This window comes from Colobus angolensis, unplaced genomic scaffold, assembly GCF_000951035.1.
Source record: "Colobus angolensis palliatus isolate OR3802 unplaced genomic scaffold, Cang.pa_1.0 Scaffold108, whole genome shotgun sequence".
Lineage (NCBI taxonomy): Eukaryota > Metazoa > Chordata > Mammalia > Primates > Cercopithecidae > Colobus > Colobus angolensis.
In genome coordinates, this window is record NW_012111808.1 from 3,974,336 (window position 1) to 3,987,247 (window position 12,912).

The 12,912-nt window shown below is 36.8% G+C and overlaps 1 protein-coding gene across 1 annotated transcript in view; it reads right to left on the reverse strand.

The window, feature by feature from the left end:
* TXNL1 (thioredoxin-like 1) overlaps positions 1-12,912 on the reverse strand; it is a 35,981-nt gene that overhangs the window by 17,685 nt on the left and 5,384 nt on the right. Inside the window, exons 2-3 of the mRNA XM_011949215.1 lie at positions 6,205-6,301; positions 4,135-4,308 (exon numbers count right to left, since the gene is read on the reverse strand). Coding sequence (XP_011804605.1) covers positions 4,135-4,308; positions 6,205-6,301 — 271 coding nt within the window. The remainder of the gene's footprint in view (positions 1-4,134; positions 4,309-6,204; positions 6,302-12,912) is intronic.

The window sequence follows — 12,912 nt, forward strand, 5'->3', positions numbered from 1 at the left end:
ACGTTGGCCAGGTTGGTCTCCAACTCCCGGCCTCAAGTGATCTGCCCACCTCAGCCTCCCAAAGCGCTGGGATTACAGGTGTGAGCCACCACACCCAGCCTATGATGATATTATTGAATTTTGTTTACTAACACTTTATTTAAAAGTTTTACACCAATATTCATAATTGAAACTGGTCTGTGGCTTTCTTTTTTGGTGCACACTTTGTCAAATTATCAGATCGATGTCATAGTTCAAAAATAAATTTAGAAGTTTTCTTTTTACTTAAGATCTGAAGTAGTTACAGTAACACCAGATTACCTGATCTTTATAAGGATTTGGCAACATTTACCTGTAAAGTCATAGAAGTCTTTATGGAAGAAATCTTTACGACTATTTCTTCTATTTCTCTATGGTGCTGGTCTATTCAGGTGTTCTGCTTCTAGTAGAGTTGATTTTGGTAAAAGTGTATTTTTCTAGAAAAGCATCCATTTCATCTAAACAAGGATTACTTTTCAAGTCTATCAAGTATTATAGATGAGTCACATGTTCACCTCTCTATCTCAAAAGGCTTTCATTACGTTTTTTAAAGAGAAGATACTAATACATACATACATAATTCTGAAAGACTGAAGAAAACTTTGTATGTCAAGTAAATATGAAAATGGTAATAATCATTAGTATAGACCTCTAGTTATACATAAAACAGCCTAAATGCTTTCAAAGCTAAAATGTTATAGTAAATGTATTACTCAGAGTAACGTATAGCCAATTTAAAAGATGGGGAGGGAAGAAAGAAGGGCCACAGAGCAAAGTTTTACTATAGCAGAATTATTCAGAGCATTATGAACATTTGCCTTAAAAGGGCAGTTTTGACAAAATCTTTTAAACGTTTTTGTCTTCCATCCTATCTATATGTCACTTCAATATGATATCTAGGATTAAGACAACATTACAGTCAGACTTGCAATACCGAAATGATAAAAATACTAGGTGGGTAAATTCTTCTCAATAGTTTTTATTTTTATTTATTGTGGGGCACACAAAACATATATGTGTGTGTGTGTGTGTGTGTGTGTGTGTGTGTTTTTTCTTTTGCAACAAAGTCTCCCTCTGCTGCCCAGGCTGGAGTTGCAGTGGCGCAATCTCGGCTCAATGCAACCTCCACCTCCTGCGATTCTCCTGCTTCAGCCTCTGAGTTGCTGGGACTACAGCAGTGTGCCACCACACCTGGCTAATTTTTGTGTTTTTGGTAGAGACAGGGGTTCTGATGTTGGCCAGGCTGGTCTTGAACTCCTGACCTCAGGTTATCCGCCCACCTTGGCCTCCCAAAGTGCTGGGATTACAGGTGTGAGGCACTGGGTGCCCAGCTCACAAAACATATTTAAAGGGCTGCATTAAAGTATTTTGTTATACAGTATACAACACTGTCTGGGACAAACTGGCATTATTACACTGCATATTTGACATAACTGGAAACTGACATATTCTGAAAACCTGCAATGAGAAATAAATGTAGTTACCTTTATAATCAACATGCCAATCATGGGAAAATAATCAGGTAAATCCAGAATATGCAACTGTCTCTAAAACAGATATCCTAGCTGGGCACACAGTGGCTCACACATGTAATCCTAGCACTTTGGGAGGCTGAGGCAGGTGGATCACCTGAGGTCAGGAGTTTGAGATCAGCCCGGCCAACACGGTGAAACCCCCCTCTACTAAAAATACAAAAATTAGCCGGCTGTGGTGGCACATGCCTGTAATCCCAGCTACTTGGGAGCCTGAGGCAGGAGAACTGCTTCAACTGGATGGCGGGGCCGGGGCCAAAGGGGCGGCAGAGGTTGTAGATCGCGCCATTTCACTCCAGCCTGGGCAAAAGTGTGAAACTCCATCTCAAAAAAAAAAAAAAAAAAAAAATTAAATAAAACAGATAGCCTAGACCCTTGCTATTCAGTATGATACTCATTAGCCACAAGTGGCAATTTAAAATTAAATTAATTAAAATTAGATAAAATTAAATATTCAGTCCCTCAGTTGCACTAGTCATATAAGAAAATGTTCAATAGAAAAGTGCGCCTACTGGCCACCATATAACTAGACTGGCGCTGGTTTAGACTTCCAAAACGGGAAACCATGACAAAAAAACGCAGAGAAAAGTTTCTAGACCAAAGAATATTAATTAGGACAACTTAAATGCAATGCATCATCCTTGATTTGACCCTAAATGGTAGAAAACAGCCATAAAGAATATTTTGGGGATAACTAAGAAAATTTGAATGTAGAATAATTAGAAATACCGTATCAATATTAAATTTCTTGGAGTTATAATGGTATCATGGTTATATACGATTACGAATTTTAAATACTGAATAACCCTGTAAGACCTAAATAAATAGTTCAAAACTTTAATGTCTTGATTGACACCTGACAGAAAAAAAGGGACATTTAAAAAAACAGCTTTTCATATTTCATCCATAACATTTGCACAAAAACTGAGTTTTTATTTCTTAAAACTTCATTTTTTCCTGTCTATTTCCTATCTGACGCCAAAATACTCATACCACAGCTGACGTGTAAAGGAGTAAGCCTGCAGCTAGGCAACAAGACTGTTGTGCTCCTAAGACTTTTTAATGCAAACACCCTTAGTAATAAAGGGAAAAAATACAAAGACATAAACACAATGGTTTACAAGTTAAATGATTTCCAAAACTGTCCAAAAGATGTAACAACCCTGACATAAACAATATGTTCATACTTCCTAATTGGACATTACAATTTCAAATTACAGGTGTATTTTAAATAAACAGTAATTGTACTTGCCTAAATCAATGCTGGTATCACGTTACTGATGCTTTCTGACACCCTTCCAATCTCCCACTACACACACATACACAAAGAATCTCTCATTTTTATTGGACTATAGCATCTCTTCATTTGGCATGATATAGAGAGGACTTGTAGCTCCATGACACAGATCTGTTTTAATATGCCTGTTATACCTTGTTTAAGATATTAGCTTTGGCTGGGCGCAGTGGCTCATGCCTGTAATCCCAACACTTTGGGAGGCCAAGGCGGATGGGTCACCTCAGGTCAAGAGTTCGAGACCAGCCTGGCCAACATGGTGAAACCTTGTCTCTACTAAAAATAGAAAAATTAGCTGGGCATGGTGGCGGATGCCTGTAATCTCAGCTACTGGGGAGGCTGAGGCCAGAGAACGGCTTGAACCCTGGAGGCGGAGGTTGCAGTAAGCTGAGATCGTGCCACTGCACTCCAGCCTGAGTGACTCTGCCTCAAAACAAAATAAACAAAAATTAGCTTTAACTGAGGTAACTTTTTAAAAAATTCATTCCTTGATATGCCAGTGCAGTAACTTTATAAACAGAGAAATTAAAAACTATATATATCTCTTAGTATGTAGGATTTACCTATTTGTATAAAAAAAATCTAATACCACGAAGTGCTGTTTCCAAAGTTTGCTTCCTTCTTGAATAGCTCGTAAATTAAAAATGCTGCATTCTAACTATTCATATCCTGTAGTTTCCACACACTATCCTTTCGATTCTTAGTCTTTATGTTGCTATTTGGAATAAGTTACTCTTAAAACCTAGAATAATACATGTGATACTAAAGTCCAATTTGATTCTAAAATGAAATCAGTAACTAGACTTTTTTTAAAAAAAAGAGTGCCAGAAAAGAGGGCATACATTTAAAATGTAAAACCACAGGAAGTGAGTGGCAGCAAAAGGAGTTCAATATATAATGGCCATAATTAAAACTTCTAAGTCATTTTACATAACTGTCAAAAAGTGAAAACAAAATTTCCAATGCATACTTCACTTTTGGAGAAAAAAAGTATAAAGCTAGTATTTTTAAATGGCTATTAAAATAGTTCACAAAGCAGATTAAGAAAACGTGGCAAAGAAAATTAGGAGGAATTTAGGAAAAATGGTTTATGATAGAGGCTTAACACACAGATGTACATACAGACAAAACTCAATAGTCAGCTAATAAATTTAATTTGAAAGCTCTTATTTAAAAGCATTCTAAACCAATAAGAGATAGAACATGAAAACATAGTTATATTTCATTTTAACCAAATAATGACATGTACAAGATATTATATATTATGATTTCACTTTTCAGTCTACATACATAGCCTTTTGGAATATCTGTGTCTTCACCGCTTCCAGGGTCATTTTCTAAGTGCTGCTTGATTTTTTCTTCTAATCCCACAGCATCTGCTCCTTGATATTGATCAATTCTCACTTTGTTTCGAAAAAACAAAAATGTAGGTGTTGCTGATATATTGTTGGTGGCAGCTGTTCCCTAGAATTGGCAAGTTGGACAGTGTTATGAATTAAATCTTAAACCACTTTGAATATTCATTCTACACCTTTATGGAAGTTAAATATCATAAGCATAAACTAAAAACATGTAAAATACTGCAATTTTGTTATTTAAGGACAAAACAGAGCTATTCCTAAGAGAGTTCCCCTTTGGGCATAGCTACATTACCTTTACACACACAATAAAGAACATTCCCTATACTTTTATCATTTTTACTGTGAAATACATCATCTAGTAGACAAATTAGCTTCCAATGCAGAAATTCTGCTTTACACCAGACAGGTCTTTCATAATTACATTATTTCTCAAAAAGAATAACCAAGAAGGGTACTGATAAAGTCAACACAAACCACTGCTACTAGAAAAAAGTGCATGTCTGAAAACCGGTAGCCAATCTGCCTATGAAAAAGAGGTAATGTATTTTGCACTGCCACCGTCACCCAATTGTCACTCGTACAGAAATGACTTTCGGTCACCCATCAAACACATTCTAACAGCTATCTTTTTAAATTCTGTGCTAGCTTCACAATCATATAAGACTATAACTACTGAATGGAAATTACCTAATACCCACTGAGTATCCCAGTTTAAACTTTTCATGACAAATATAAAGGAAACAGTAAAGCAAATACAGCACCTTACATATTCCAATATTATGAAAAATCATTACTATACTTTTTAAAGAAAAAGAACATAAAGATAATATAGGAATGTCTTCTCAAAGCCTCTAGGTGAAAAAACTATGACCTTTCAGGAAAGTGCTGCCCAGAACAATGAATATGTAGTACATGTGAGCTACACATGCAATTTTAAATTTTCTATTAACTATAACAAAAAAGTAAAATAAGTAAAATCAAGTTTAATATTACAGCAAACCTAATACATACATTTTCAATCTAATCAACATAAAAGGCAATGCAATGTTTTACATTTTTTAAATACTAAGTCTTTAAAATCTGATCTGTATTTTATACATTCAGTACATCTCAACATGAATTTGCCACAGTTAAAGTGCTCAGTAACCACATGTAGCCAGTGGTTACAATACATGACAGAACAGCTCCAGGAGAAAGCACTTTCATTTCAGAAATACTGATTAAATCAGGGGCCAAAGATACAGTGCAATAACACGCAACTAAGTGCTGAAACATAAATGTGTATAACGTAGGGTTTTCAACAAATCCCCAAAGTTAACTACACACTATGTAATATTCTAAAATTTTTTCCACATTCAGAAATTTAACAAAGATAAAGCTGCAGAGCTATAGAGTTGTTTCTTAGAACTAAGGACTCTATTTTTTAGTGTTGGAAGGAGACTTCCATTTTTTTTTCCTTAACAATTCCCCACATTTCTGCATATACAAATACAGAACTGTCACATACCATCCCAACTAAGTAATCAGGGCAATTCACCTACAACACTGTGGCTCAATCAACAGTAATCATCCATTTTAAAGTTTCTGCTCAGTGTGTCAATTTGGAGATAAGATTACAAACTGATCAATTCAAACTACATCTAAGAACTCCTTGCCACTGCTATATAATGCCAATGCCTTGGGGGTAGAAGATACAATTCTAGGCTTCCAAAACATAAGGAAATGTACTACACAGAACTGCTGGGTGACCTATTAACAACATCGAATTAATTTTATATCAGAAGGTGATTAATACAAACCTGAAGCAATTAATAATGTGCTACTCTTCTTAACTAATGCAGCCTAATGACATCTGTAATAATGACATCAACATAACATCTTCCTATCTTCAAAGGAGTAAGTACTATGTGCATCAAGAGATAAATGAAGAATATTAATGTTGGATTTCAAATTTATTCAAAAGTAAACTAAAAAGAAAAAAAAGATTCCTTTCCCTTACCTGACATTGATGTACATCGACTTCCAAGAAAACAGCCTGTGGGTATTTATTACTCATAGAACTGAATGCTGGGGCAATCCTCAAACATGGCCCACACCTGTTAGAAAAGGAAAAGGAACACTAAGTAAAATAACACTAAGGATTGTAATTCTAAATCACTTGTTAATTAAACATAAAATAGAACAAACACTGATATTGCTGGCTTTTGACTATCTGGTTTTTTGTTTGTTTTTAGATGGAGTCTCACTCTGTCACCCAGCCTGGAGTAGAATAGGGCGATCTCCGCTCACTGCAACCTCCTTCTCCCAGGTTGATTCTCCTGCCTCAACCTCACCAGTAGCTGGGATTACAGGTTCCCACGACCACGCCCAGCTAATTTTTTGTTTTTAGTAGAGACAGGGTTTCACCGGGTTGGCCAGGCTGATCTCGAACTCCTGACCTCAGGTGATCCACCTGCCTCGGCCTCCCAAAGTGATGGGAGAATTACAGGCGTGAGCCACTGCACCCGTTTTTTTTTTTTGGAGACAGGGTCTCATTCTGTAACCCAGGCCAGAGTACAGTGGCATGATCATGGCTCAGTGCAGTCTGTCTCAATCTTCCAAGCTCAAGTAATCCTCCCACCTCAGTCTTCCAGGTAGTTGCAACTACAGGTGCATGCCACCACACACAGCTACCAAGCTAAATTTTTTTTTGTTTGTTTTGAGAAGTAGGGTCTCACTATATTGCCCAGGCTGGTCTCAAACTCCTGGGTTCAAGTGATCCTCCTGCCTTGGGCCTCCCAAAGTGCAGACATAAAAGGTACAAACCACAACCCTAGGCCTGATTCTCTGGTCTATTTGAATAAGTTATTTATATATACTTGTATCAATACTATACTGCCTTAATGAGCCTAGATGTTATATTTAGTCTTCATATCTAATAGTGTTAAGTCTTCCAGCTTTGTTCTCACTGAGAGAAATTAAAGAAAACCTAAATAAATGGAGGAATTTACTCTGTTTATGAATTTGCAAACTCAATATTGCCAAGATATCAATTTTCCTCCATTTGATCTTTACAACTGATGTAAGATCTCGGCAGGTTTTCTTGCAGAAACTAACAAATTTCAACTCTAAAAATTATAGAGAAATACCAAGGACAGCCCAAGTTGTTTTGGGATTCTAATCTGAAATAAAATATTACCTTAAGAACTATCATAAACCTTTATTAAGAGAATACAGTACTTGTACAAGAATTAGCAAACTGATCAAATCAGTTTTCTTTTTAAGAAGAGTCTAGAAACAGACCCATCTCACATACAGTACTCTGATGTCTGAAAAACTTCATGCAGCATTGCAGTGGGAAAAGGATGGTTTTTTCAATAAATACTGCTAGATCAACTGTATACTCATACAGGAAAAGCAATGAATTTCAACACACCATACACAAAAACGAATTCCAGATGGGTTGTAGATCTAAATGTAAAAGGTGAAACAATGAGGGTTTTAGGAAAAAATACAGGAAGATACTTTCAAAACCTCAAACTAAGCAATGATTTCTTATACAGAAGTACTTAAAAAAAAAAAAAGGGATTGACAGACTGGACTACATTTGATAAACTGGAAGATTAAAACCTTTTATTCATCAAAAAATGCCTTTAAGAGACTAGGAAAAAGTATTTGCAAAACATATCAATCAAAGGACTTACACTTCTAATATATAAAGAACTCCTACAAAACAAGGACAAGACGGAACCCCAAAAGAAAAAGAATGAACTCTTGAATAGGTACTTGACAAATGAGATTATCCAAACAGTCAATAAATAAAGTCAAAAACTTTCTATACACCAGGAAAGATGTTCTACTTCATTAGTTACCAGGGATACCCGGGAAATGCAGATTAAAACCAATTCCACAAAAATAGCTACAACAAGAATGAAGTATTGTCAAGAATGCAGAGCAACTAAACTTTTATATACTGTGACAGTGCAAGGTGGTATTGACCATTTTGGAGGGAAAAAAACAAACTGCTAGAAATACACTAACACATCAACATTCCTGGGGGATGCATCTAAGAGACATGTTTACCTTAGAGCATTTGAAAAAGTATTATTAGTAACAGTTGTAAGAGTCAAAAATTAGAAACAATGAAATTCTTGTCAACAAAAGAATGGGTAAGCTAATTATAGTTATACAATGAAATACTACACAATAATGAAAATAACTGGTGTAAAACCTCTTGCAAAAACATGGATGAACCTCACAAATAACGTCGAGGAAAGAAAGCAACTACTAGCGTATACTACATGACTATTTATATATAGTTCAAATACATGCAAAACCAATCAATGGTATCAGAAATAAGGACAATGGTTACCTTAGTGAGTTACTGACAGAATAAGACTTCTGGAGGCTAGCAATGTTTTGTTTGTCTGGAAGCTGATTAAATAGGTGTGTTCAGTTTGTGAAAATTAATTGAACTATACATTTCTAATTGTGTGCCATGTATGTCTCAATAAAAGTTTGTAGAAATAAGAAAAATGTTGGATTTTTCATACAGAAATGTAAGAAAAAGCAAATTCTAAAGCACAAAATAAAAACAAATATTAAAACTCAAGTTGTGATCAATTCCACATTCTTAACATTTCAATCAGCATTTCACCTTGTGTTATCCTGAAGCCATACCCCAAAAATCTAAGAAAATAATATTTACAGTCAACTAAAATTAGTCTTAAACTTTATAGATGGGAATATAAATCACACACCATTTTTCAAAGGCCATTGATTAGGTCACATCTATTTTAAAAACACAAGCCAAGATCCAATAATCTCCCTTCTGAAAGTCTATTCCATTTTAACAACACTTACTCTATTTCACAATAACATGTAGTATAAGGAAGTTCAATGTAACATGCTTGTAATAGTGAAAACTTAGAAAACAATTTAAACGGCAATCAATGGAAAACTAGTTTAAAAAGTTATGACAGGGGCCAGCTCATGACTATAATCCCAGCACTTTGGGAAGCCAAGATGGGCGGATCACTTGAGTCCAGGAGTTAGAGATCAGCCTGGCCAACATGGTGCAACCCCATCTCTACTAAAAATACAAAAACTAGCCAGGCATGGTGGTGCATGCCTGTAATCCCAGCTACTCAGAAGGCTGAGGCAGGATAATCACTCGCACCTGGGGAAGCGGAGGTTGCGGTGAGCCAAGATCACACCACTGCACCCCAGCCTGATACTTTGTAGTGTTTGGGAGGCAAGAAATTCTCATTATAAAACATTCTCTAGGATCACATTTCAAACCTATGTATATATGTAAATGCATATTAAAAAGACAGAGACAGGCACAATGAATAGTTAGTATCCATAATTCTGTATGCTTTGCTTTTTTGTGATGAACAGCCATTTTCATTTTAAAATATTAAATTAGTTGAGAATAAAGAATTTAGTGTTAACTGCATTTACACAGCATCACAAATTACAGAGGTATCCATGCTACAGTACAATATATCCATTCATGAAAACCACCCTCCTGCAAAAACACACACCAAAAAGAGAATTTATGGGAAAAATAAGTTTGTGGCAAACTACTTGAAACCCATGCAATTTTGTAACAAGATCACTAAGAAAGACAGTAACTAGACTGGGCGCGATGATGGCTCATGCCTGTAATCTCAGCACTTTGGGAGGCCAAGGCAGGCGGATCACTTTAGGTTGGGAGTTCAAGACCAGCCTGGCCAACATGGTGAAACCCCGTCTTGACTAAAAATACAAAAATTAGCCGGGTGTGGTAGCGGGCACCTGTAGTCCCAGCTATTCGGGAGGCTGAGGCAGGAGAATCACTTGAACCCGGAAGGTTGTAGTTGAGCCAAGGTCACCAAGATCGTGCACGCCAGCCTGGGCAACAGAGCGAGACTCCATCTCAGGAGAAAAAAAAAAAAAAAGACAGTAACTAGGATTCAGGAAAAAGATGGACATCCCAGCATGTGGCTCAGAGCTGGGGAATATTTGAAATGAACAAAATCAACTGGAAATGATGCTTACAGGTGTTGTGACAAATCAGACTGAAGTGGAGCTCTGAGCCAGTGGGGCTGCCATTAAGGAAGGAACAAGAGAAAATGCAACACTGAAAATAAACCCTTCTGGGGAACAAGCGCTAGGTGTAGGCACTCTTATTTAACTTCATTAAGTTTCTTAAAATAAACAAGAGAGGGAATTTGCCTGTGTGGCTGAGAGCTTTCTGCTTCCAGAAGAAGGTTTTATTTCTGTGTCTATTTTTCAATACCTAGGAATAAATCACATAGGAACCAATACAACTTCCATATCACACTGACATCTCTCTCTTCATCAATTATTGATGAGCTAACTGGTGTTACAGACATACATCTTGCAGTTGAACAGACTATTAAAATTATGGTTACTGTGCAAAAAACTGTTTCAAGACTTTATCTAGATTCTTTAATTTTAGTTAGCCATCATAGGTTGGAACTTTAGTCAAAAATCAAACTGCATCAGCAGAAAAGCATAAATATATACAAAGGCACAAATATATACAGCAGCGCAATTTCACAAAACAATCATTCAAATAAATCAACCATTTTTTTGTCTTTTTGTTTGTTTTAAGGGTTTCACTCTGTCACCCAGGTTGAGTGCAGTGGCATAACCACGGCTCACTGCAGCCTCAATCCCTCAGGCTCAAGTGATCCTTCCACCTCAGCCTCCCAAGCAGCTGAGACTACACGCATGTGCCACCATAGCCTGCTAATCTTTGATGTTTTTGTAGACACAAGGTCTGTCTATGTTGCCCAGGCTGATCTCGAACTCCTAGACTCAAGTGATTCTCCCACCTCAGCACCCCAAAGTACTGGGATTACAAGTGTGAGCCACTGTGCGCCCAGCCAACTGATCATTTCACATAAGATGTTTGTCTCCTCAACACGAGCAGTTGAGAGTAAACAAATTTCCATTAGCTGAGATCATGAACAAGTCCCCTGATTTCTCTGTATAAGATAAAAGGACTCTCCAAGAACTTTTCCCAGCTCTAAAATATTATGCACCCAGTATGCCTGAATTTCAGAATTACACCTTTTTCTCTTGCACACACCTTAATCTGATTAGCAGCCCTTTGCACAATCTAGGATTTCTTATTTCGTTGCAAAAGGTTCAAGAGATCACCTAGTCCAGACATTTAAAATGAAGAAAAAAAAAGTAATTTTTCTACTCTAAACCTTCTCTTTGAAAACTTACCTGCTTAGTACAATATATAAAATGTATATGTTAGAAGGATTCTGAGTTATGCTGTTTGAGAAAAAGAATACAGTAAGCTGCTTTCTACAATGTATAAAGAAATAAACCTAGCCAGGCACAGTGGCTCACGCCTGTAATCCCAGCACTGTGGGGAGGCCAAGGCTGGTGGATCACCTGAGGTCAGGAGTTCGAGACCACCCTGACCAACATGGTGAAATCCCATCTCTACTAAAAATACAAAATTAGCTGGGCCTAGTAACACATGCCTGTACTCTCAGCTACTTGGGAGGCTGAGGAAGGAGAATGATTTGAACCTGGGAGGCAGAGGTCGCAGTGAGACGAGATTGAGCCACTGAACTCTGCCTAGGCAACAAGAGCGAAACTCTGCCTCAAAAAAAGAAAAAAGAAAAAAGAAAAAAGAAACCCACAGAACTAAAACTTTAAAACAGACATAACCTAATAAAATTAACCAATAAGTAAGAACTGAAGATCAGAAGATGACCTGCCCAACACCAAACATCCTAGCTGGCGGCAGGGCCATCACTAAAACAGGCAATTCCTGAATACAATCCAAGATCAGCTTTCTTTGAAAGAACATTAGCTTCTTTTTAATACAATTTTTTCTACATTCATAATACAATATAAATTCCATTTCATGAACCAGCTGTCCTTCCCTATTTGCTACAGTAGCCAGTGTCTTATCTTGAGCAACAACTTGTGTCAACACACACAACTGGTAAGTGGATAATAAAAATATGCTTTCTAAAGCCACGGTTAAAGGTTTTTTATTTTCTTTTTCTTTTTTCCTTCAGGGTAAAACTTTAAGCAATTTATACATGTGCTATATTTACTAATGGGCAGGCTTAATCACAACTGGTATTATTAATTACATAAAACAGCTAGCATTCATTGGGCAGTTACTATATGCTATGCATTCACAAATTCATGTCACCTCATTTAAGCTTTATGACTCCCAAGAACAACAAATTACGAAGCTAGAATTAGATCCCAGAACCCAACTCTTAATTAGTATGCTAAAAAGTCCAAAACAGTGTACTAAACAGTGCCTTTCATTGTTACTTCCAAATCAATTGCCAAGATTAAACTGTGTACACACTCTTGAAAGGTAGCCAGACAAACCACGTAACTGTATGATTCTATTTCTATAAAGTTCAAATACGGGCAAAACTGATCTGTAGTGTTAAAATTCAAGAATAGTGGGAAAGAAGCCTGGGACGGTGCTGGGAGTCTGGGGTGCTGGTAATGATCTATTTCTTGCACATTTTTGTATATTTGCACTTCAATAAAAAGTTAACAAATAAAGCAAATCTGTTCTCCAAGGCTTCGATATGCCCTCGTCTTACAGCTACTTACTTCACTTGCTAACATTTTCTGCCTGGTTCCTACGGACTACTGGGCCTGCTAACTCTGCACTTCAATAAACTACCTTCGGTCATCAGTAATTCTGTGGCATGTAATTAAC